This window comes from Pan paniscus, chromosome 11, assembly GCF_029289425.2.
Source record: "Pan paniscus chromosome 11, NHGRI_mPanPan1-v2.0_pri, whole genome shotgun sequence".
Lineage (NCBI taxonomy): Eukaryota > Metazoa > Chordata > Mammalia > Primates > Hominidae > Pan > Pan paniscus.
In genome coordinates this window covers 12,647,090-12,672,648 of record NC_073260.2, presented here as the reverse complement: position 1 = coordinate 12,672,648, position 25,559 = coordinate 12,647,090, and the positions used below count along the sequence as shown (strand labels likewise).

The following is a 25,559-nucleotide window of genomic DNA, read 5'->3' as shown; positions in this document are numbered from 1 at the left end:
CCAGTAAATTAGACCCAGTATCTGATTTCTGGGTTGGTAGGGACTTCAGACGCACAAATAACTGGAGAGTGGCTGGGATTCTGGCTATCAGGGAAGGCTTCACAGAGGAGGTGACACTTGAATTGGGTCTTCAAGGATGAAGAGGAGTTTAGCAAGATGCAAAGGAAGGGGGCAGAGAAGCCAGGCCTCGGAAGCAGATGGAATTTTAAGCACTAAGGAGGCAAGAAGGGACTTGCTATGTTCAGGGAGTAGTGAGAAGCCTGGCCGAGAGAGCTGGGTGTCTCGGGGTGGGTGGGGCCTTGAGTGCCACAGCGAGGTCTTTGGGCTTATCCTGACATTTTGGGGTACTCTTGGACATTCAGAAATGAAGAGGTTTGTAATCTAACTTCATGAGGAGGCAAGACCAAACTTTGGGTGTCTCTCTCCCAACCTTCTGCTTTCTCTCTGAAGTGGTAGGTGGCAGTGTCCTGGACAAAGGCTGGGAGTTGCCCTAAGCTGTGGCGGAGGGGCTGGACAGGGTTGCCTTGAGGAGTGGAAGAGGCCTACTGAGAGTAGAGAGACCTGAGTGGAGTGTGAAGTGTGAATTGTTCTGAGAACCCGAGGAAGAGCCACACAAACTGTAAAGGGCAGTGACGGGGTATGGGAATGGCACCCTCAAAGGAGGGTAGGAGATCTTGACTCAGCAAGGGTGGTAAGCGGAGAGTTAGGATGGTAAGTCCTGGAGAGTTGATAACAGTGATCATGATCACCGTTTATTGAGCCCAGCCCTGTAAGGCAGCCTCTGTCATCATCCCCATTGGACAGATGGGGACAGAGGCTCAAGAGAAGGGACTTGTGCAAGATTCTAGTGCTAGGAAGTGATAAGGCTGGGATTCCAAGCCCAGTGCATGCTGTCTGGACCTTAAGATCTGGGCATGAAGACCTGCTTGGAGAAGCTGGAGTGCTCCCAGTACATTAGGAAGCCAATGTTACTGAAGGTGAAAGAATCAGCCATACCCTATGTGTCTCTGCAGCTGCCAGTGATTTAAGTCGAGACCATCCTGGCTAACACGGTGAAACCCCGTCTCTACTAAAAAATACAAAAAATTAGCCGGGCGTGGTGGCGGGCACCTATAGTCCCAGCTACTCAGGAGGCTGAGGCAGGAGAACAGCGTGAACCCAGGAGGCGGAGCTTGCAGTGAGCCGAGATCGTACCACTGCACTCCAGCCTGGGCAACAGAGTGAGACTCCGTCTCAAAAAAAAAAAAAAAAAAAAAAAAAAAAGAAATTAATCAGATTAGTAATCCATGTTCAAATGCTCCTGAAAAAATTGGCTTTCAGAGTTTTGTTCATTAGCCTTATGAGTTTAATAAATTGAGCATTAAACAAATAAACCCGTAAAAACTCAGAGGATATGGAGATATCTTCTCACAGCCTGGGACTCTTCAAAGGAGAGACATCCCTGAAAATGGAATTTCTTACTCCATAATATCAGATGATCCCCTGGAGGGGAAAAATGTGTTTGGAGGTGGGGGAGATGTGTATGGCCACCCCCACCTTCTGGAGGCCAGGCTGATGCTGAGTAATAAGAACTTGAGGTGAATCGGGCCCCAAGTCTCAGGAACAGACAGACACGGGCACGGTACCCAGGGCCCAGGGTAAGGGCAGCTTATGAGCAAAGGCACACGGAGATGCACAGAGCAGGGAGGGAGTATCTGGAGTATCTGGTGATGCTGCCGTGTGACCTTAAAAGAGTGACCTGGCCTCTGCACCTTTCTGTGCTCATCTGTAAAATGGGAATGGAAACAGCATCTTCCTTTGAGGGTTCTGTGATGATTGAATGAGGTGATGCAGGCAGCTGATAACTGAGCATTGTTAGTCCTCAATAATGTTCTGAGACTGATAACGGAGCCAGGAGTGCTCTGTCCAGATCAGGCCAAACAAGCTAGAAGGGCTGGCCGGAACCCGGGGTGGTGGTGAGAAGGAGGCACAGCGGGGCCCTGTAAACCCAGTCAGCATCAGGGAGGCTGCCCCCAGGAATCATGGAGACTCTAGCAAGGGTGAGCAACAAAGGAGTTTTGGGCACACACCAAACAAAAGAAATGTGGGGTACCTGGAGTACCTTCTTCATGCCAGCATGGTGCCGAGGGCTTTAAATGCATCCAGCCCCTGCCAACAACCCCATGGTCGGGGATGATCATTCCCTTTTTTTTTTTTTTTTTTTTTTTTGAGACGGAGTCTCTCTCTGTCGCCCAGGCTGGAGTGCAGCGGTGCGGTCTTGGCTCACCGCAATCTCCACCTCCCAGGTTCAAGCGATTCTCTTGCCTCAACCTCCGGAGTAGCTAGGATTACAGGTGTGTGCCACCATACCCGGCTAATTTTTTGTATTTTTAGTAGAGACGGGGTTTCACCATGTTGGCCAGGCTGGTTTTGAACTCCTAACCTTAAGTGATCCGCCCGCCTCAGCCTCCCAAAGTGCTGGGATCACAGGCGTGAGCCACCACGCCGGCCTGATCATTCCCATTTTATAGATGAAGAATTTAAGGTTCAGAGAGGTCAAATGCCTTGCCTAAAGCTGCACAGCAAGGAAGTTATGGAGGTTGTGCCCGCCACACCTGCTGCTTTACACTGACAACTCGCTACATCTTCATGCTGAGATGCAGGCAGTGTTGTCCAGCCCATTGTATAGATAAGTGAGCTGAGGCTCCAGAAGACAAATTACTTGCCCGGTCACCAGCTAGCAAGTGGTGGGACAAGGCATGGAACTCAAGTCCATGTGATTCCAATGCCACCTGTCTGTGGCTGGGCCTGCTTCTCAGTGGCTGGCTCCATAGTCCTCCGTGGTGGGAGGCACGAAGAGAGGGGGAATGGGGGCTCACAGAGAAGAGGGGACCCCGCTGGTATCCCCAACCCCTCCCACACACGCCATTAGTCACTCTCACCCCAGCACAGTAGACAAAGGCAGCCCCATAATTGGGAGTGAGTATTTCATGCATCCCCCCCGATGTTTTATTGGGTGGAGAGATGCTTGGAGACCAAACGGAGGGCGCATTCTGTTTATAAAGTGCGCGCAGTTTGTTTTATTTCCTGAGTTTTTGCAATCTAGATAACAGATGATGCCCTGAGTGGCTGGCGCTGCCTCCGTAATGGCGGCACCGAGCCTTTGGAGAAGTATTAATAATAGATTGTGTTGATGAGTTTGGAGAAAGTAGCAATCGACCCCCTGCTGCCAAGGCATTAGCGCGGCTGTTCTGAGCACAGCCAGCACTGTGGCTTTGACTGCAAATGCAGGTCACCCGCCCTGCTGCCCCCTCCCCAGCCTAAGAAGGTTTCCTCTCCGGGAGTCACCCAAGGTGTGCTGACCCTGGCCTGGGACCCTGGGACCCTGGCGCTCCCACGCTAGCAGCGACACGGCCAGTGTCTGTCCACTCAGAGGCCGCAGAGGTCAGGCTGCAGACCTTAGTGTGGCCACTAGGTCAGGTGGAGTGTGGGGAGGGGACAGAGGGGCAGTAGGGGTTGGGGGAGGACCACCCTCCATGTCAGAGCACCGGGTTCTACAAACCCAGGCTCCTTCCTCAGCCCCTCGGGAGAGCTGGACAGCCAGCCAGATTCCTAGGGCCTCTGCCTAAAGCTGTCACTGACAGTTGGGTAGGTTGTGCCCTGAACAAGGGGATTCAGCCAGAGGGTCAAATTAGAGCCAAAATCCAGCCCACATTCCCCTTGCAGAGCCATGCCCTGCAGGCTGGTGGGGTCCAGCATGCCCGAAGCAGAGCCTGGCCTCAGCCTCAGCTCACCCCAGGCCTTTACTCACCTACTCTGTAAACACTCACGGAGGCCCCCTTGAGGATGAGATGGGGCCAGGTCCTGTCTCATGGAACCCTGGTAGAGGTGGTAGAGTTGGGCACAAACAGGGACATGCATTGTCATTCTGCTGTGATACCCGTGTACTGAGTTACATGCTCAGCATCCTCGAATCCTGACAACAGCCTTCAGGAAGGGCTTGACATCTCCATTTTACAGGAGTAAACTGAGGTGGGGGACGCTGAGGGGAGCATAGAGGAGGCTACCTCCCCCAGACTGGGGCATCAGAGAAGGCTTCCCAGAGGAGGTGGCATTGGAGTTGGGCATTGCAGGATGAGTAGGAGCCTGCTGGGTAGAATAGAGGTGGGTGGCAGGGGTTGCTGGGGGTGCCCCCTGCTGAGTCCTCTGGCCAGTGCCCAGGCAGCATGCAGAGCTCAAAGTGGCCCTGCCCACTTCACCCCACCAGCTCGCCGTGGGCGGTTCTGACGGCAGCTCCAGGAAGGGAGGCAGGCGAGTGCCTCCCATTTATGGCCATTTCTGTTCCAGAACCGATTAGTAGAGAATTGCAGCTGTAATCTGTGCCCGTGATGGTGGGCCATAAAGAGGGATGGGATGTGCACAGCGCTCCCAAGGTGGCGCCCGCAGACATGGCCCGGGGACGCCGGGAATGAAAAATGGTTTTAATTCCCTCCCAGCAGCAATAATTTGATTCTTCATAAATTTTTCCATCAAAGTGTTGTTGAGCTGAGTTCCCACAGAGCAGGACACGTGACAGGGTGGAGGAGTGTCGGGAGGAGCGGTCAGCAGACACAGCAGAGGAGGGGCCGTGCTGCCCAGCCCTCCTGCTAGTGCTGACCAGGGCCCGGAGACCACCTCTCCCGGCCCTCGTTTGTCTGCAGAGATGATGGGAGATGAGAGATGGAATCACGTTGTCATGTGGAAGCTGGATTAGGCCCAGCCTGGGAGTTGCCTCCAGCATTTACTACCCATGCGACACTGAGCAAGCAACTCTGCCTCTTAGCACCTCAATTTCCTCATCTCTAAAATGGGGTTAATGTTCATTCTTTTCTTGCAGGGTTGTTGCAAGAATTAAATGCATCTCTGCACATAAGATGCTTAGAGCAGGGCTGGCACTCTATACGTGCTCAATGAATATCTGTTCGTGATGGAGATGCGTAAGCTGAGACGGAGGGATGGGAAGGTGTTAGCCAAGCCAAAGGACAGAGAAAGATGGGTCGAAAGATGGCTGCCATGATAGTGCTCTGGAGAAACTGCAGGCTGTTCTTTGGGGCTGCAGCCTGGGGTAGCAGAGGGTAGAAAGGGAAGAGGCGGGATCATGAAGGGCCTTGAGTGCCAGCCTCAGGAGCTCGGATGGTCTCCTAAGGGCACTAGGGAGCCATGGAAGAGTCTGGAGCAGGGAAGCAGCTTGATCCGATTTGTATTTTAGAAAGATCCCCCTGGCTCCTGTGTGTGTGACGGTTCCTGTGTGGGCTGGGGTTTGAAGGATTGAAGGGGCCAGGAGCCCAGAGAGGGGACCAGGCAGTTGCTCGGGCAGGAGAGGAGGGGCCCAGGCTGGGCAGTGGGTTGGGCAGGGCTGGGAATTGCTTGGATGTGTTGGTGAGGGAGGATCAGAGGAGAGGCAGACCAGGGAGCTGAGGTAGAAAGGATCCTTTCCAGCCGGGGGCTGACCTGGCCCCCAGGGAAAGTTTGAGTGGACCCTCCACACTGCCCTCTAGTGGCCACCATGTCTCTGAGCTGGAAGGGCCCTGAGCTGCCACGCCCGGGACAGGTGACTCTAGGCAGGATGCCAGCACCCACCCCAGGGCCACTGGGGGCCTGTAGGCAGAAGAATAGGGCTGCAGGGCCCTTCTGCTGTCTGACCCGGTGCCCAAGGAGGGCCTCTCCCTCCCACCTGGGCCTGAGGGTCAGGGTGGCAAGAGGGAGAGGCCCTCGGCAGGAGTGGCCTCTGGGAGGGACTTCTGAGCACCGCCAACACGCCCGCTTTGTGCATCCGCAGGCTCTTCGCGGCCAAGTGCAGCGGCTGCATGGAGAAGATCGCCCCCACCGAGTTCGTGATGCGGGCGCTGGAGTGCGTATACCACCTGGGCTGCTTCTGCTGCTGCGTGTGTGAGCGGCAGCTACGCAAGGGCGACGAATTCGTACTCAAGGAGGGCCAGCTGCTGTGCAAGGGTGACTACGAGAAGGAGAAGGACCTGCTCAGCTCCGTGAGCCCCGACGAGTCCGACTCCGGTGAGGCCTGGCCTGAGCTGGGGGCAGGCCTCAGGGACGGGGGTTGCTGGGGTGTCCTGGAGGGGAGTCCCGGCTGGAGAAGCCACCTCCTGCTTCCAGGACCTGAGCTGCACACAGATGGTACATGCATATCCAGATGCACACGCGCACTGACGTGTCCACCTGTGTGCACATGACACGAACATGCATCCCCCCAGGCACACTACCCCTGAGACCTACGCATCCATACATATAAACATATGTGTGATCACATGTGTGCACACAAGCACATAAAATGCATGCAGGAATACCCCTACCCTGAGTATGGATACATGTACATGTATGTGGAGATATGTGTTCACATACCCGGGAATTCAAAAGCCACACCCAGGTCCACACACACAAGTGTACACACTTAAGCATACATACACATACGCACATGACACAGCACACTTGTGCACTAAACACCGATCCACATGGCTGCACATATATGTTTGTCCACATGCTCACATGTACTGTGGATTGTGCTTGTGCACACACACACACCTCTTGTTCTCTGGCCCACCCCCCTTACCCTCTCTGCCTTGATGGCCCCCCGCCAACCCGCAGCCCAGCTCCACAGGGGTCTTCACCAGCACCCAGTCCACAGGCTGGGGATGCCTGAGAGGCAGGGAGATGATGTGCCTTCCCCTTCTCAGCCCCCTGGAGCCTTTAGCAGTGAGAAGCAAACAGCCTCGAGCCAGCCTCTGTTTCCCAGCCGAGGGGAGGGGGCTGGGCCCTCTGTGCTGGAGGGAAAGACCCCATTTCCCAGGGTGAAGGACCCTCCCTCCTCTGCTCTAGCCCCCAAAAGGACGAGGCCAATTTGAAGGCCTCCTGGCAGACAGGGCAAGCCCAGCCAGGAGTGAGCCTTAAGGAGGGAAAGCCCAGGAGGTGGCTTTGGTCCTTGTTCTTCCTGGGAACAGTGGGGAAGGACTGGAGCAGGAGGCATGGAGAGGAGGTGTCCCAGTCTGCCAGGTCCCATGGGTAACCTGGAGCCCTCCGGCAACAGGATCTGCCACATGGGAAGGGTTTTCCATGGCCAGGGCCTGCGTGGAGGCAGTGAGCCCACCACCATCTGTCCCTACCCATCCCTGGGCAGGGCACTGCTGCAGCCAGCTCCATGGCTGCCAGCTGCCTGGACTCCTGAGGAAGAGCAGAGGCTGGCCAGCCCCAGCAGAGGGGGTCTCAGTGGGAGGAGATCACCCGTCTCATACTCCAAGAACAGGATTGAAGAAAGGAGACCAGCCTGGGGGGCAGCGGGAGGCCCAGTGGTGGCTGGGGAGGCTTGGCCATCCATCTGGGGCTGCTGGCATTTCTGAGACCCAAACCTGGGGCGGGGAAGTGCCATGTGTGCATGGTGGGTGTGGCTGTAGCACTGGGAGAATGCACATGCTTCCGCACGCTGTGTGTGTCTGTCCAGATGCATGCATGCCTGTACGTTCCTGCCCGTGAGCATGGGCCCATGTGTGTGAATACGCCTGTGAGTTGCACGCGTGAGGGCCTTTGTGAGCCCACGTGTATGTGGCAGCAGGTGAGTGTGCATCTTACGAGTGTGTGCGTGCATACGCTGTGGTCAGAAGCACTCTTGTGTGAATATCTGCGGCGTGTGTCTTTGCTTGCACACTTTCGTGTATGTCCACACAGCCATGTGCACAACCATGTGTGCACCTGTCTGCCTGTTCCCCGAGTGGGCCTGCCTTCCTGAAAGTGTGTGCAGCCACATGTACGTGTGTGCATGCCTGTGCTGTGGTTGTCCGAGGCGCACCTGTGTGAGTTCCTGTGCAGGTGTGCCTGCGGCCCAGGATGAGGGAGTGAGGCGTGTGTGCCGGGGAAGGGACTCGCAGGGTACAGCAGGCAGGAGACCAGGGCCCAGATGAGGCAGGGCCTGTGGGCCACGGGAGGGAAGGAGACCTTATCCTGGGGCACTGGGGAGCCACGGCAGGTGTCAACAGAGGGGACAGGCTCCCGTCGGGCAGCAGGTTGCCGAAGGGGACGAGGCTGAGGCCTGGGCTGCCCCCGCCCCTTCCTCACAGGCCGGGTTGTGTCCCCCACAGTGAAGAGCGAGGATGAAGATGGGGACATGAAGCCGGCCAAGGGGCAGGGCAGTCAGAGCAAGGGCAGCGGGGATGACGGGAAGGACCCGCGGAGGCCCAAGCGACCCCGGACCATCCTCACCACGCAGCAGCGAAGAGCCTTCAAGGCCTCCTTCGAGGTCTCGTCCAAGCCTTGCCGAAAGGTGAGGGGCGGCCGGGGGGCGGGGCTCAGGCTGATGCCCGCACACCCACTGCCTTTCTGGAGACCACCCCCTGCTCCTGCTGGGGGTAGGGACATCCCTCCATCCTCCATCTCTCCGCACATCCCATCATACCCCTAAACCCACCATCTCCCAGTTGCTGCCCCTGGAGGGCCTGACCTGTTCCCCTCTCTCTGGGCCAGGTCCGAGAGACACTGGCAGCTGAGACGGGCCTCAGTGTGCGCGTGGTCCAGGTCTGGTTTCAGAACCAAAGAGCAAAGGTAAGAGGCCACCCCCCATCCCCACTGGCCCCGGGTAGGGTGGGACTAGAGGGGGCAGCCAGAAGACTATGGTCCAGGGGGCGTGGGGCTGGCTGTGCCTGGGGGCGAGGGGCAGCACCGGCCTGAACTGCGCTCTCCCTGCAGATGAAGAAGCTGGCGCGGCGGCACCAGCAGCAGCAGGAGCAGCAGAACTCCCAGCGGCTGGGCCAGGGTGAGCCGGGGCTGGGGCCGGGGCTGGGCCAGGGTGAGCCGGGGCCGGGGCAGGGCCTGGGCCAGGGTGAGCTGGGGCCGGGGCCAGGGGTGGGCCTAGGCCAGGGTGAGCTGGGGCAGGGGCTGGGGCTGGGTGAGCCTGGGCCAGGGCTGGGACCGGGGCTGCACCTGTCCCAGGGCTAGGGACAAAGGGGCCCGGGATGTTTCTTTTAACAAAACTTCTGAAAAGCCTTCCACCAAGGCCATCAGATCCCAGGGAACTTCTGCTTTAAAACCACTGAGACAGAGAAATAGAGAAGCCATGGGGACTAGGGGACCCAGGGAGGAGAGATGGCAGAGTGGCGGCCTGGAGGGTTGGCAGAATTTCTGCAATCAAAACAGCAACAGTCTACTCACACTCACTGCGTGCAGACACGGGTCTCAGCCTTCAGCACACCCCATCTCACCCTGTCCTCATAAATCACTGCAAGGAAGGGTATTGCCATGTCCCATTTCACAGATGAGGAAACTGAGGGACTGCCTGGGATCCCTCAGCCAGTAAGGCGCAAAGCTGGACCTCAGCCCCAAGCCTGGAGCTCAAGCCTGTACCTTTAACAGGATGACACTACCCCACTGCTGGAATTCTGCAGACAAAGCTTGTCAGGGCATGAAGGGCCTGGGGAGTCGGGAGGGACTAGCTGCAGGGGCATGAGTCAGGCCCCCTCATCACTGGGCTTTACCAAAAATCGTGTTTCCACATCAGAATCTTGAGCCAGGGCTGGTCTCCTGGGCCTTCAAAGCCATGAGGGAGGAGCAGGGAGCTCCCTGGGACTGCTGAAGCAGGCGGGGGACAGAGCTGCCTGCGCCCTGGTGAGAGGGAGGCTTCTGGGCAGGTGCCAGGGCACCAATGGGCAGATACCAGGGCACTGGGGGCCAGGCCAGTGTCCCAGGCTGGACTTGGCTTCTAAGGACACAGCCTTAGTGCCTGCTGCTTCCTCGCTTCCCCCTCTGCCCCTCCTGGGGCTGCAGTCACTGCCTCTGGTCTCCCAGCCATGTCCTGGGCTATGTCTCACCCCTCAGTGTTCCCAGCTGCTTCCTGGACACACCTCCCTGAGAAGGTCCCACAGTCCCCCCAGCTCATCCCAACCCATGCCGTATCCTCCATCCTGCCTCCCTCCATCCTGCCCACATGCACATGGCATGCCCTGCTCCTCCCCACCCTTCTCTGCAAATGGCACCACCGTCCGCCCTGTCCGAGCCAGGAACCAGGAGTCACCTCTGACCTTCCCCATCCCACACTGCTGATCCACTGAGGTGCCAAGTTGGGGAGTGAAGTCTTCTCATGTCTCTCGCACCCTCCTAGGAGCTGTCTCTCCCACAGCCACCTTGACAGAGACCCCACCCTTCCTCTGGCTTCCTCACCCACTGGCCCCAGCCTTGGTCTCCTCCTCCAGCCTTTCTCACCCTCGTCTACCAAACCCTCCAGCGGCTCCCAGCGGCCTTGGGGACCCCCACCCAGCTCGGCGCCCCAGGGCTCCCCATGACCTGTGGTCCCTCTCAGCTGGTCTCCCCCACACCGACCTCTCTCCCTGCCTCTTGGCCCCACATGCTGCACCCTCACTTACCCGGCGGTCTGTCTCCTCCATGCCTTTGCCGCCCCTCAGCCTGGCTTGCCTCCCCTGCTCCGGCCTGTTGAGCCCATGCTAGTTCTTTAAGTCACATCAGGGCGGGGGCCCTTTCCTCCAGGAAGTCTTCCCGGGGCCTTTTTGGCCTGGGTCTGGGACCTTGGTGCTCCCAGATGTAGCGCAGAATCACTATTGCCTGTGTGGGGTCTGCCCCTTCCCTGGATCTCCTGGAGGGGCGGGGTGGTGGGAGGAAAGAAGATGAGGAGGGGAGGACTCTGGCTTTTGGTAAGCTGAGCCTGGAGGAGGAGCTGGAGTGTGCACCTGGGGAAGGGGCTGGGGAGTCAGTGTCTGGACAGCTTCAGCCAGAGTGGGGTGCCTGGGGAGTCCCAAGGAGATCAGAAGGGGAGGCTGCTGGGGTGTAGCTGGGAGGGCGTGGACCAGGCCAGTGGGTGAAGGCTCACTGTGCCCCCAGAGGTCCTGTCCAGCCGCATGGAGGGCATGATGGCTTCCTACACGCCGCTGGCCCCACCGCAGCAGCAGATCGTGGCCATGGAACAGAGCCCCTACGGCAGCAGCGACCCCTTCCAGCAGGGCCTCACGCCGCCCCAAATGCCAGGTGACCACATGAACCCCTATGGTAAGCCGCCCTACCCCCACCCGCCCGCCCCAGCACAGCCCCTGCCCCCTGCCAGGCCAGGCAGGCCTGGGGCCAGGACAGCCACCTGCTGCCTTAGGGCTCAGGCAGCATGGCCAGCACAGCCCTCCTGCCTCCTGCTGACAGGAAGGGCCCCAGTCCTTCTTGGCCGGCACTAGTCAGCAGGCCATCCTGTCTCTCCCTGGCCTCCAGTCACACAGCCTACAGGGCAAACAGGGGGCCCCCAGGAGCCCCAGCCTGTACCCCGGTCCTGACACCCCTTCTGCCCCCCAGGGAACGACTCCATCTTCCACGACATCGACAGCGATACCTCCTTAACCAGCCTCAGCGACTGCTTCCTCGGCTCCTCAGACGTGGGCTCCCTGCAGGCCCGCGTGGGGAACCCCATCGACCGGCTCTACTCCATGCAGAGTTCCTACTTCGCCTCCTGAGAGCCAGCCAGGCGCATGGACGCTTGGGCAGGGGCCTGGGGGGGACTGCCGGCCTCTGCGGCCAGCCTGGCCACCCCCGCCCTGCTCTCCGCACAGACTACAGACAGCCATACGGTGCCCTCCCCTCGGCCAGCTGGGCCTGACCACTGTGCCCGTTGGGTACAGCCAGACCGGTAGATGGGCACAGCCTGGGCAGGGGCTGTGTCCTGCCCACAGAGACCTTGTCATCCCCAGGGACCCAGAGCTCTCGGACGGCCACTCGCCTCCCAGCCCCACCTCGGCCTCCATCGCCTCCTCCCTATCTCTTTTTTGGGAAGCTTAAATTCTCTCTATTTTTTTAAATGTCCTCTCTGTGTCCATGGCCCTCCATGCAAGCCCCAGGACAATGGTGTCATGAGGCGGTGACCTGAGAAGCGTGTGTACCTGTGCCCCAGCAAGGGTAGGGGTGGCCTCTGGGGGCAGGCCTACTGCCTGGAACCGCACACCCCTCAGCCTGAGTCTGGAGCAGCAGTGGGGAGGGGCCTGAGGGGAGGCACTGTTAGGAGGCGGGCTCGGAGCCTGAGCCTGGGCAGGCGCAAAGGGACAGAGAGGCACATGCAGACACATGCACACTTGCAGACAAACCCACGCAAACACACACACAGCTGTATGGGGACACCAGAAGGGACAGGGATGCTCAGCGGGTCTGTCCTGCCTTGTCAGAAAGAGAAAAGGAGGCCAGGCAGGGGACCCCCCCAGTTCTTAAGAGCGATTGGAAAGGGAGGAAGGGGAGAGGAAGAGGCGAACTTGAAGCATCGGACCCAGTTGTATCCCAGCCTGGGCCCAAATGGGGGCAGCCTGGGCAGGGAGGGCAGCCCCAGGCCCCACCAACTCTAGAGGCAGATGGAGCCCCCAGAACCAGGTAGCATCAGACCAGACAACAGAGCCTCCAGTGGTCAGGGACTTCAGAAGCACCTGCTGGGCACCCCATCTGCAATGTGGTCCTCTCCCCAGCCACCTCTGCCTCCCCTCACATACCTCCAGTGACAAGGAGCTCACTAGGTCAGCGAGCCCACAGCAGCTGTGCTGTCCTGCATCCCAGAGCCAGGCTTCCCCAGCTCTCCCTCTTAACACTGTCCCCCAGCAGGCCTCCGGCTGTCCCTCTAAAGGTGTGGGGCAGGTATCACTTCACCTTCCCACTGATGTCAGCCAGCCGGAAGTGAGCAGGCACATCACCTCTCCTGCTGTGGCACCCTTCCTCTGTTAATTTGGCCCAAAAGACAATGATTTGGCCACATGACCTTAGAGATTCACCCTGCCCTGCTGTAGCTAAATCCCTGGGTCCCACACGCAAGTGACAGCTAAGCCACATCTGTTTTCTGTGTATATGCAGGATGGGGGCACCTACTGGTTTGTTTTGTTTTGTTTTGTTTTGTTTGAGACGGAGTTTCGCTCTTGTTGCCCAGGCTGGAGTGCAATGGCGCGATCTCGGCTCACCACAACCTCCGCCTCCCAGATTCAAGTGATTCTGATGCCTCAGCCTCCCTAGTAGCTGAGATTACAGGCATGCGCCACCACGCCCAGCTAATTTTGTATTTGTAGTAGCAACGGGGTTTCTCCATGTTGGTCAGGCTGGTCTCGAACCCCCGACCTCAGGTGATCTGCCTGCCTCGGCCTCCCAAAGTGCTGGGATTACAGGCGTGAGCCACCACGCCCAGTCTGCACTTACTGTTTAGACTGAATGAGGGACCGTGACCTCTTTCCTTTTCCATTCCTTCTTACTCGATTCGTTCCAGCCTGTGGAATTTCTCTGCACCCTGATTCAGTGACAACTGCTCTCCTCTCTCCCAGCACATCTGCCCAGTGAGGAGTTGGCCCTGGGTCTCACCTGAGGTGTGTGGACCGGGGTGGCCTCTCCCTGTTTGACATTGGCCCATTAATGCATCCTCTTTGGGGGACACATTCCAATTGCATTTCCTGCCCCCTTCCCCCAGGGCAGTTGCAGAAGATTGTGTCAGGCGCCCTGCTGGAAGTCAGGTGCACTAGATCCATCCCCAGCCCCAGTCTGCTCAACTCTATCCCTGTCAGAGCAAGGAGGCTGGGCTGCTGGGGCCTGACTGGTGAGCCCACCCTGTCCCCTGGTGATCACTGTGTCCTCTTGTTCAGGTGCTCACAACCCTGCCTTTAACTCTGAGGTCAAGCCCTAGGCCACCACCCTAAAGTCTGCCTGGTCCAACCTTTGAGCGAGTAAGGATAATGAATGTCCCTTTTCTACCTTTGGGGCCCTCTGCCTGGATCTCTGGAATCCTCTAAGTTCAACCTGTTCTGTGGTTTTGCTCCCGTTTGCTGGGAAACTCAGTCCCCCCAGAATGTCCTGGGCCAACCTCCTCGCCTGACATGTGGCCTCGTGTCACCCATTGGGCCCCAGCAGCCAGCTAGCCCTTCTGCAGCTCTTCTTACAAACAGAGCCTCTCCAAGGACCTCAGTTGATGTTCTGGTCCTTCTGCCACCTCAGCCCACCAGGGTCCGTGCCACCATGGGTCCCTTGAGCAGCAGCTGCACTGGCTTCTGGAGAGACACCCCTCTTTCTCCTTTTGCACATGCACCATCTGAATCGTGCCAGGGACATCCTGGGCAGATTCAGGGGCAGATGCCCTATCCCCCAGGAGACCTGGCCCTTCTCTCTCAGACCCAATAAGTTGGAAGGGACGTCAGAAGCGGTCATCTCATCTGCCCCTTATTTTATAGTTGGAAACCCTGAGGCAAGAGAGGGAAAGAGGCCTGTCCAAGGTCCAGGTTAGTGACAGAGCTGAGCTGAGAACAGGGACGTTGTGCCCCACTGTCCCCTGTGGTTTGTGAATGACCTCCAGGTCAGGGGGTCACAACTTGTTCTTAGTAAACTTGCCAGCTGTTGGGGTCACATATTCCCATTCTGGGGCCTCACAAACCCCCGAATCCAGCCAGGACCCCATGCCAGGAGCTGGTCTAGGGACAGCATGCTTGTGACCCACAGACTGTTAAAGCCAGAAGGGACCTCAGAGAGTCCCTTATGCTGGAGGCGCCCTGTCAGCTGTGGCTAGGGGCCCCTTGCTCTATGCTGTGCCTTGCTGCCCACGGGCTCCCAGACACCAGTGCCCACTCTGCCCAGCCCCGGACTGGGTGTGGCTCGCAGATGAACAAGATGCAGGGCCTGCCTTGAGGGGTGTCTCCTAGAAGGAAAGCCAGACTCTCCGGCCCAGCCAGAGAGTCCAGACATGGCAGGGACCCGTTTCTCAGATGAGGAGCCTGAGGCTCAGAGAAGGGAGGTGATGTGTTCAGGGCCACCCAGCAGAAGCCTGCGGGGCCCGGCAACCTTCTCCCACTTTATGGGAGGAGCTGCAGCCTTGGCTGGGAGCTGGGCGGGGAGTAGCCAGGACCACCCCTTGCCCGTGCGTGACATGGAACCTTCATCACTAAGGGGGCTGGAGTGGGAAGAGGGAGATAACTGTGTGGTCTCCAGAGCAAAAGAGAATGAGAGGTGGGCAAGGGGTGTCTTGGCAAAAGACCAAGTTCCACTTCCCTGCTGGGGAAGTCAAGGCTCAGAAAGAGGAAAGAATCGCCCCAGGTAACACAGGGCAGAGGAGGGACAAGAAGCTGGGCATGGCCCCAGCCAGAGCCTCATCTGCCTACTCCGTGAAGCCTCCCAGGTACTCTGCTATCCTGGGAAACACACAGGGAGGCCACACAGAGACACTGCTCACAAGGGTCAGACCAAGGTGCCAGCACAGCCTGGAAAGAGCTCAGAAAGGGGGTTGGTGCACGTGGCTGGGCATCTTAGGAGGCTTCCTGAGGGTGGGTAAAGGTGGGAAGCCCTGGCGCTGCATCAGATGAGCAGGGCCTGGCAGGGACAAGCCTCCTTTGGGAAGCCCTGCAGCCTCCTAGCAAGAGGCTGATTCCCCACTCTGCCCCCATCTGAATGTCCTTTTCATGTTGCACGCAGGGAACCTCAGGAAGGAGGATTGCCTGATGCCTGCCTGGCTCCATCCTTGAGCTCTGGGCACCACCTAGGGTGAGGGAGAGCCTGCAGCTCTGGGGCTAAGTCTGCCCTGGGGGGAAAGAGCTCCACGCTCACACGCACGCGCTCGCACACACACACTCACACCTGGACACGCGGAGGCTCGCCAACCCATACTCACAGGCACATGTGGCCTGGGGACTGGGGGAGCAGGAAAGACCCCTCCAACATTTGGCCCTTGGAAGGCGCCATTGCCAATGAGCCTCTTTGCTGGTTCCCCCGACCCCACCTGGGGGTCCCATGGGAGCCCAGCCCAGCCAGGTGTGGGGATGGGCCACCGGCCATTCCTGTTTTCCTTGTACAGACAGATTCTCACTACCCACCCGCCATCCCCAGACACATTTTATTTAATAACTTGTCATTGTTAAATTATTTATTAGCGTTTACCACACCACCACCCCCACCCTGCCCTCCACTCTCACCTTCCACCTCTTCCCACAACAGCAGAAAATGGAAACAACAACAAAAAAAGATGAGACATCAGTATATTTGTAAATAAACCGACCTGTACACTCCTGTGGTCTTCTCCTTGGTGGGCAGGGCCCGGGTGGAGGAAGGGGCTGTCCTGGGCCTGGGCCGGTCTTTGCACGTGACATTAGCAGATTTGTTGATGGCCACCAGGGACAGCAGGTCCGGAGGCGGGAGGGCTTGAGGTCCCTATTCTTGCCCAACCCTCCTGTGATTCTCTTCTCTTCCACCTTTGTCTCATCCCAACCCCGAGCCATCTCCAACCTTAAAAGAAACGCATTCACCCCATCTCCATTTCACTCTATCCCATTCTCCAACACTTTCATTCATTCAATCAACCAGTATTTGTGAAGGCCCCTTGAGTGCCAGCCACCAGGCTGACAACTGGGGATTGGCTATCCCTGCTTCAAGGAGATCAGCAGTGTGATACGAGCTCAGTTGAGGTACAAAGAAACCCTGTTGCCCGGGTACCCAACCTCGTCTGGAGGGTGGAGCATCATGGAAGGCTTCCTGGAAGAAGCTACATATTAAGCTGTGATCTGAAGTTACCTGGCATCAGGAGGACTGAGAGTGAGAAGGGGTGTCTGAGAGCATTCCAGACTTGTCCAAAACCTCAGAGGCAGGCAAAATCTTGCGAATCTCCTAAACTGCAAGAACAGCAAAGTTTGAGGGCAGGGCCAGACCATTCAGGGCCTTGCTGCCAAGTACAGAATAGATCCGATTAGATCAAGGTGACTGGATGGAAGCAGGGAAGTCAGTTGGGTCACCAGGTGAGAGGTGACGATGGCTTTGACTAGGGTGGCAGTCTCCAGGGCAGATCCCGGAGATGTTGGTGACGGGGGAGTCCAGGCAGCATCTAGGTCCCTGGATCACCGAGATGGGGGCACAGGAGGCACAGGGAGTGGGGACATGTGTGGTCTGGGCGTGTGAGCTTAGGGTCTCCCAGGCATCCAAGTGGAGACGTCCTGGGCCAGGGCTGGGCCTCAGAGTGACCAGACGGGATGCTGAGCACCCGGGTCTTCAACCAGGTGGCTGGCCACTGAGGCACGGGATGGATGAGTTCCCCAGAGGAGGACGGCATGGGAGGAGGAAGAAGCTGAAGCCAAACCCTGAGGAATCGTGAGGACTTGGGATGGGATGTGGCTGTGGGGTCTCTAGAGATGGTGGCAGGGATGGGGAGTATGGTGGTGATGGCAGAGACTCGAGGGAATTTGGTTTCCAAGGTGCATTCCTTGAAACTCTCAGGGTGTGTGTGCATGTGTGGACGTGTGTGTGTCTATGGAATAGCTCTGTGGGCCGGTTTGCCTGGATATGTCCTGCATGAAGCTGGGGGTCTGCAGGTGTCAGACCATCGTGCATGGCTGTGTCTCCTGGCGAGGCCGCATGTCTCTGCACCTGGAGACACGTGTCCCTGATGTGGCGACGTGCTGGTGGAGATGTTTGCATACCCCACACCGCGTCATTGCCTATCTTTGCATGTCTGCATCTGGGAGGCCTCTGGGCCTCCTGTCGGCAGACCTGACGTCCCAGTGTTCTCTCCCTTCTGCCAGCCCTCTGGTTGCTCCCCGACCTCCTCTCCCCACACCTGTGGCGGGGACCACCCGAAGGCCACCTCTCATCCCTGGATGCCCGCGGGCACCAGCGCCCCCTAGGGGCAGGCCCCGCCCTGCACCCTCTTCCGGGCTCGCCATTCACAGCCCTCCCCGGGCAGTTCCAGCTGCCTTCAGAGTCTAACGACTTGGAGGACCTCCGGTTCATGTCCTCTTCTACACTCCAACGACCCCAAGAGGCAGGTCCCCATGTTTCTGAAGGGAAAACCCAGGCTTGGAAGGCGAAAGCGACCAGCCCAATGCAGCAAAGCTAGCAAGGGACAGCCGAACCAGGGCTCGAACCCAGGTGCAGTTGCAAACCCATGGCCTGGCCACCACGCCAGCTGCCTCCCCAAGACCAGACTCTCTGGCCCTGCGATCTGGTCCTCCAGGTCAGGCCCAGGGTCCCGGGAACAAGGAAACTCCTACCTTCAGAGTGCCTCACTGAGGCTCAGAGAAATCAAGTCACTCAGCCCAGACTGCACAGCACAGAGGGAGGATTAATGGGGCTTTCTGTCCAAGCCACAGGCTGGGCTCATGTGAGGAGCTCTCTAAGCTCCACCCTCGCCCATAATGGGCTGACAGCTCTCTTGCCTACAGCAACTGTTTAAAATCCTGTCACTAAAAAATGTGGGGTGAGGGGTGAAGGGGAGGAGCTGTGCTAATCCGTCTCTCCCTTGTCACCTGCCTGTCTTCTTTCCCTAGCCCAGAAGGTAAAGGCATGGGTTGGCAGAGAAAATGTAGGCTGAGTCCCGGGGAATAAGCGGTCACCCTCTGAACCCCCTTTCTGGGAGCAGATTTTTAATTTTGACTGTCACCCAGGCTGGAGTGCGGCAGTGCAATCATAGCTCACTCTAAACCTCAGACTCCTGGGCTCAAGCAATCCTCCAACCCAAGCCTCCTGAGTAGCTGGAGCTACAGGCACACGTCACCATACCCAGCTAATTTTTTAAGTTTTTCTGTAGACACGGAGTCTCTGTTGCCTACGCTGGTCCTGAACTCCTGGTCTTAAGCAACCTTCCCGCCTTGGCTTCCCAAAGCACTGGGATGATAGGTGCGAGCCGCTGTGCCCAGCCCAGGGGCCAGTGTTAAACAGGACGGACACTAGTGGAATGCCTGCCCCTGCCAGTCTCAGACTTTGGGCCATTGTCCCTCACAACAACTCAGAACAGCTCCTAGCCCATTGCACAGATAAGAAAACTGAGGCTTGGAGAGTAACTTGGTTCCGGAATGATTCCTCCCAGGAATTTGAGGTTTAGGCCATGGATCCTGTGGAGTTGAGAAAGGAGAGATCACAGGCAAGGAGTATAACTCTGAGGTCACCCTACAAAACTTATCTTCAATGACTCTGAGAGCCCCCAGTCCTGCCTCTGGAACCCCTCACTGCTGCCAGCCCCTGTCGCGCACCCCAGATTGGAGAAGGTGAGGTATGTGCAGCAGCTGTACAGATTGACAATCAGCCTGGACAGATGGGCATATGGGGGACGGTCAGGAGGAGGGCCACCGCATAGGGCCATGCAATCCCTAGCATCATGTGAGTGGCACCCTGGATGCAGGCAGTGCAGTGGCAGGTCAATGCCTGGCCTGCAGGGTGGTCAGCTGGTGGAGACGCAGAGCGTTGGGAGAAGACTGCTGGGTTCCCCTCAGCTCCTCATCAGCAGGGAAGGGAGCACTCGGGGAGCACTCCCACGCACCTGACACTGGCTGAGCCTCCTGTGTCCTGCCTCACTGACACCTCGCAGCCCCGGGGGCAAATGATGTCCATTTGGAAGATGAGGACATGGCCCTCCAACCCCCATTCCTCCCAGGACCACCTGTCCTCCAGCTGCCACTGGTCTGCCCCAGAAGCCCCCTTTGGCATGAGTTTCCCCTGACTCTATGCCAGGCAGACCTTGACCCCAGGCATTGATGGACACGGGGACTCTGTTCATGGCTTTGACTTCAGAGCAACCCCTGCAGCCTGACAGAAGGGAGACCTGCCCTGGGCTGCTTCTTGCTTTGCCCTTCAGCCCTAGCTTGGCAGACCCTTCCCAGACCCAGCCCACCTGGGCAGAGCCTAAGAAGGAGTTAGGAGAAAGACTTACAGGACTCAACGAGTGGCAGGCTGATGGCTGTGCCTGGGAAAGCAGAGAAAGCCTCCTAAAGGAGGGACGTTCGGGCTGAGCCTGCAAAGATGAGTCAGCGTGCGTGGGGTGAGAGGAGGCGGGTAGGTGGAGCACAGGCTCAGAGGTGGGAGCTGCAGAAGTCTGGGGCAGCAGGGCACAGCCAGCTTGGATTCACAGTCTGAAGGCTGGAGGTGGCAGAAGGTGAGAGCCCCAGCACTACCACGCTGGGCATGCCAGGGTCAGTCATGTCCTTGGCAGCAAGAGACACTTAACATGTCACATCCTGTTCTTTGATTTAGCAGGGAATAAAATGAGCACACTACGAGATACTGGAAATGCAAAGGAGGGTATGTATTCTCAAACATACCTATTCATGGCCTAAAGAGGAATGATAAAAACCTCTTTACCCACTTACTAGACAAAGAAAATGTACATTTTTAATTTCTTAGAGTCCTGGGTGTTCCCCTACCATAGTTTCAAGAGCCTTCATTTCTTCACTGGGAAAACTGATCCCAATAGCTCAGCCACAGCACAGAAAGCCCAGAATCTCGTGGGAACGGGCCCAAGGGAAAGCGGCCCCTGGTGCATCTTCCCTCTGCATCGAACATGCAGGTGGCTTGCTGTGAGGAGCACTCCACTTTCACTCGTCGCCCCCAATCCCCCTCCCCGTATCAAATCTTGGGGCGCTTTGCTGTTAAATCCCCAGAACAGACCTGAATTTCGCTACAAACCTGCAATCACCCGTCAGGCCACGAGGTGGCGATCCGGAGTCAGTCAGGTGTAGCCCACGTGGCCGGCGGAGCGCTGAGGGGCGGCGGGGACTGCGGAGGCTCCTGATGGTGGCCAAAGAAGGCAGGAGCGAGGACGCCGCCTCCGCAGAGGCTTCTGTGAGCCCCGCACTGCGTGGGCGCTGCTCACCGAGGACACCGCGGATTCCCCCACGCAACCCTGAGTGGATGGAAGCGCGCATTCCCATTTCACAGGACAGGAGAGCGGGCTCAGAGATGTTAAGGAGCCTGCCTGAGGCCACACAGCTGGGAAGCGGCAGGCTGGGGTCTGAACCAGGGCTGGGGCAGTGCAGAGACACACGAGGAGGAAAATAGAGGGAGATGGGCAGGGAAAAACCAAAAACGATAGCAACCGCTTTGGAGTCTTGTTATGCCTGACCCACGGACTCCTCACGCCGACCCGTGCGGCGGGGACTGTTGCCACCCCGTTTTATTGCTGGAGATGGTGAGGATCAGGAAGGCTAAAAGCCTGGGGGGCGCTGCTTACCCGCAGCTCCGTGGCCCCGCTTACCCGCAGCACCATGGCCCCTGCCTACGGCGCTTACCCGCAGCTCCTCGAGCCCAGAGGGAGGGCCATGAGGTGGAAGTAGGGAACAGCTGAGCAGCCACCCCCCACCTCCCACCCCCATCCCCTGAGCTGCCACCTCCCACCCCCACCCGCAGCCCCAGCCCAGCCGGCCCCTTTTCCCTCGAGCAAGGTCAGCAGGCTTAGGCCCTCCCCAGGCCCCAGGCCAGCTTCCCCTTCCCCAGGACCGCCTCCAGGCACAAGAGGGGGTCTCCCCGACCAGAGCGAGGCTCATCCCTCCAGGGGATGAGCCGTCCCCTGTGGATACCTCCAGAGCAGGTGGATACCTCCTTTAGGCCAGGGAAGCTTCTGCCAGCTGTGTTTCCTGTGACACCAGCCTTCCCTGCCCCATCTCTGAGGCTGATGGGCAGCTGTCAGGGGAACAGACACTTGGGCCTCCCGGAACCACACGGGCTGCGCCAGAGGCGGCATCGAGGCCTGGGCAGTGGGAGCTTGTGCCTGCCAGTCCGCCAGCTCTGAGCCTGGTGGCCAGAGCACCCCATTCCCTGTGACCCGTCCAAAGCTGAAGTCGGGGCCCCTTCTCGGATCGCAGTGCAGGGATGCTCTCAGCCATGTTCCTCACCACGCGGGGGAGCCCTAGAGCTCACGGTCAATTCACAGGCAGAAGGAAAAGAGTCAGAGAGAGGGGCGGCCCCAAGGCTTCAGTTTATGGAGGCATTGAAGGGCTAACAAATACATGGCCAATAAAGCACTTATTGCTTAAGCTAGTTTGAGTCGCTGTCACTTCTCACCAAGAGTCCGGATTAAACCCCACACCATCTCACAGAGTTTTGGGGTGAATAAATGAGATATTTTTAAGTTTCTGGTATAAAAATCAGTGCTCAAAAAAAATAGTAGCTAAAATGATTCTCAACAGAGCACGATGACTGTCTTTGCACTTTCTCCTTCACATTTCACAGCATCACTCCGTCTCACTTACACACACATGGTCTGCGAAAACTCTACACCTCACCTGTGCACGGATTTTGAGCCTGTATTTAAGAAGAGGCATTGCTTTGGAGACATTTTTTCTGCAAATTGCATCCAACAGGATATTGTCAAGAGATTTCCTGGGAACAAATGAAAATGATGATTTTTGATGTAAGATACGCAATGGACAACATATGTCATCGCTGCAACAGAGGTTCCTGCTATCACGGCTCTCGTGGTCACCAGCACCTGCCTGGTGTGGGGTCTCCTCTGGTCCCCCTCACACACACAGAGCAGGGACAGCTGTGATTTATCCACAGCTGGAACTTGAGTCTGTGCCTCAGGGACAGGCAGCAGGGTACTTCATATGCAACAGAGTTCAATTGAAAAAGTGAATTATTGGTGCTGAGTTACTAATAAGCAAATAATCAGTTTATACCCATCACAAAAATGTCGACAAACAGAGTGATTGTGGCAAGGGCAGAAAACTGCAATCATGCTCGCAAAAATGAAGTGAAGCTGCAATTCTGCACGAAGGCAACTTATTGCATTTGATCTTTTTGCTTATAAAATGCCCTGCCAACACCTAGTAATAGTGTTAATAACGAAGATGACCACAACGATGATAGCTGCTGGACTTTGAGTACTTATCATGATGGGTCAGTGCTTCAGACATTATCTCTTTTTTTTTGTTTTTTGTTTTTTTAGACAGAGTCTCGCTCTGTCACCCAGGCTGGAGTGCAGTGGTGCGATCTCAACTCACTGCAGCCTCTGCCTCCCATGTTCAAGTGATTCTCCTGCCTCAGCCTCCCAAGTAGATGCGATTACAGGCGCACGCCATCACACTGGCTAATTTGGTATTTTTTGGTACAGATGGGGCTTTTGCCATGTTGGCCAGGCTGGTCTCAAATTCCTGACCTCAAGTGATCCCCCCGCCTCGGCCTCCCAAACTGCTGGGATTACAGGTGTGAGCCACCGCGCCTGGTCCAGGCATTATCTCATTCAATTCTCACTCAGAGTGTTATTATTATCCCTATTCCATAGATGAAGACACCAAAGCTCTGAGGGGTGAAAGGGCTTGTTCAAGGTCACAGAGCTGGTGGACAGCAGTTCCTGAGAGCAGGTTACCAGCGTAAACAAGCAACTCTGCCTAGAAGAAAAGCCGGGACAGACCCAGACAGGAAGAGCCCCAAATTTTCTGCAACTATGCCATTCTGAGGGGTGGGGCAGCCTTCACCAACCCAGGCTCTAAGCCAAGGAGTGCCTTGGAGTGGCTTGAGGGTCGCAGTAAAGGCCTCTTTACAGTGAGGACTCAGCAGCAGGGCTGAGAGGTGTGGCCCCTCCTAAGCTGCTCCCTGGGCACCAGCCAGCAGGTTGGTTCAGACATGACAAGACAAGAAGAACAGGGAGAGAGGGAGACTGACGGCCAGAGAGCCACGCTCCTTCTCTTGGCCCATCCCAGCCCCAAACAGGAACAATCTGGGCTCCTTACATCCTTGCCTTGTGCTGTTCAGAGAGGAAGGGCAGAGCTCAGACTGGTCAGCAGCTTGCTAAGGTCACATAACCAAGCACAGATAGGAAATGCTTTACAGAGTTGGAAGGGAAGGGAAGAGAATTTTCACTTTTTACAGAATAAAGGCCCTTCAGGAAAAGGCACTGGGTAGCGTAGGAGCCTAGAAAGTTGGTGAACAGCTGGGCCTGGTGGCTCATGCCTTTAATCCCAGCACTTTTGGGAGGCTGAGACAGGTAGATCGCCTGAGCTCAGGAGTTTGAGACCAACCTGGGCAACATGGAAAAACCCCACCTCTACCAAAAATACAAAAAACTAGCAAGGTGTGGTGGCATGCACCTGTGGTCCCAGCTACTCGGGAGGCTGAGGCAGGAAGATCACTTGAGCCGGGGAGGCGGAGGTTGCAATGAACAGAGATCATGCCACTGCACTTCAACCTAGGTGACAGAGAAAGACCCCATCTCAAAAAAAAAAAAAAAAAATTGGCCAACAGTAGGCAGGTGATATGGTTTGGCTGTGTCCCCACCCAAATCTCATCTTGAATTGTACCTCCCTTAATCTCCATGTGTCATGGGAGGGACCCAGTGGGAGGTGATTGAATCATGGTGGGGTGGGGGTGGTTTCCAGTGCTGTTCTTGTGATGTGAGTACGTCTCATCAGATCTGATGGTTTTATAAAAGGCAGTTTCCCTGCACATGTTCTCTTGCCTGCTGCCATGTAAGACGTACCCTTGCTCCTTCACCTTCTGCCATGATTGTGAGGCCTCCCCAGCCATATGGAACTATGACTCCATTAAAACCCTTTTTCTTTATAAATGACCCAGTCTCTGGTATGTCTTTACTAGCAGCATGAGAATCAACTAATACAGCAGGTCAGGAGAAGCAGGAAGGAGCAGGGATCATCCCATGGGGAGGCCAGATATAGGAACAGATGTAGGAGCTGGGATTGGGAGGCTGGACAAGACCAGACTGGGACCACTAGGGAGCCTGGCCATACTCCTTGGCCCCTTTCCAAATCACTGGAGAAGGTAGAAACCTGTGCCAGTGTTCACGTAACCAGTCAGCACAGATAGGAAGATGCTCAAAGCCAGGACTTCTCAGGCCAGGACGCTGCTCAGGAGGGATGTCCTACCACTGAGCCGGAAAAGATGAAGACAAACTATTGTGATTTTTTTCCTGGAGTTTTTGCAAACAACACAGCAGCTACATATATATATATATAATAGCAGCTACATATATATATATATATATAGCAGCTACATATATATATATAGCAGCTACATATATATATATACACACACACACACACACATACATATATATATGTAGCTGCTGATATATATGTAGCTGCTGTGTTGTTTGATACAATAAAATTTATGATTGTTTTATGTTCCTTGGGGAAGGATGTACATTTCTTCATTAAATATTGTCCCTCTTTGTTCTGTTAAATGCTTTTGGCCTTGAATTCCACTTTGATAATATTGTTGATACTCCTATATTATTTTTTTGTTTACCTTAATCTACTATAGCTTTGTCTTTGTCCAGCCCTTTATTTAACAATCTTTCTTTGCCTTTTTTTTTGTTTCTTATCTTTCTTTTTTTAAAAAAAAAAAGCAGCACAATACTGGAGTTTATTTTCACTGTGTTATATTTGATACATACACAAAGAAAATATACAATTGATGTAAGTTATTAAGCATAATAAAATGAATACCTATGCCATCGCCAACCATAGGAACTAGAATATTGCCAAAACCATTGAGCCTTCCTGTGTATTCCACTCCATCCTGTCTTCCTATCTCACCCCTGAAGATAATCACTATCTTATGTTGTATGTTTATCAATGGGTTGTTTTTATTTATTTATTTCTTATTATTATTATTTTGAGACAGAGTCTCACTCCGTCCCTTAGGCTGGAGTACAGTAAGGCAATTACAGCTCACTGCAGCCTTGAACTCCTGGGCACACATTATTCTCTCACCTGAGCTTCCCAAGTAGCTGGGACTACAGGTGCACACCCCTGCACTCAGCTAATTTTTTATTTTTACTTTACAATATAGGGAGATGGGGTCTCCCTATATTGCCCAGGCTGGTCTTTAACTATATTTAT

The 25,559-nt window shown here is 56.1% G+C and overlaps 1 protein-coding gene across 1 annotated transcript in view; it reads left to right on the top strand.

Moving 5' to 3' along the window:
* LMX1B (LIM homeobox transcription factor 1 beta) overlaps nt 1-18,235 on the top strand; it is an 89,641-nt gene extending 71,406 nt beyond the window's left edge. Inside the window, exons 3-8 of the mRNA XM_034929074.3 lie at nt 5,798-6,030; nt 8,103-8,284; nt 8,485-8,562; nt 8,707-8,773; nt 10,849-10,992; nt 11,305-18,235. Coding sequence (XP_034784965.1) covers nt 5,798-6,030; nt 8,103-8,284; nt 8,485-8,562; nt 8,707-8,773; nt 10,849-10,992; nt 11,305-11,462 — 862 coding nt within the window. The 3' untranslated portion in view covers nt 11,463-18,235. The remainder of the gene's footprint in view (nt 1-5,797; nt 6,031-8,102; nt 8,285-8,484; nt 8,563-8,706; nt 8,774-10,848; nt 10,993-11,304) is intronic.
* Nucleotides 18,236-25,559: the final 7,324 nt, after the last annotated feature.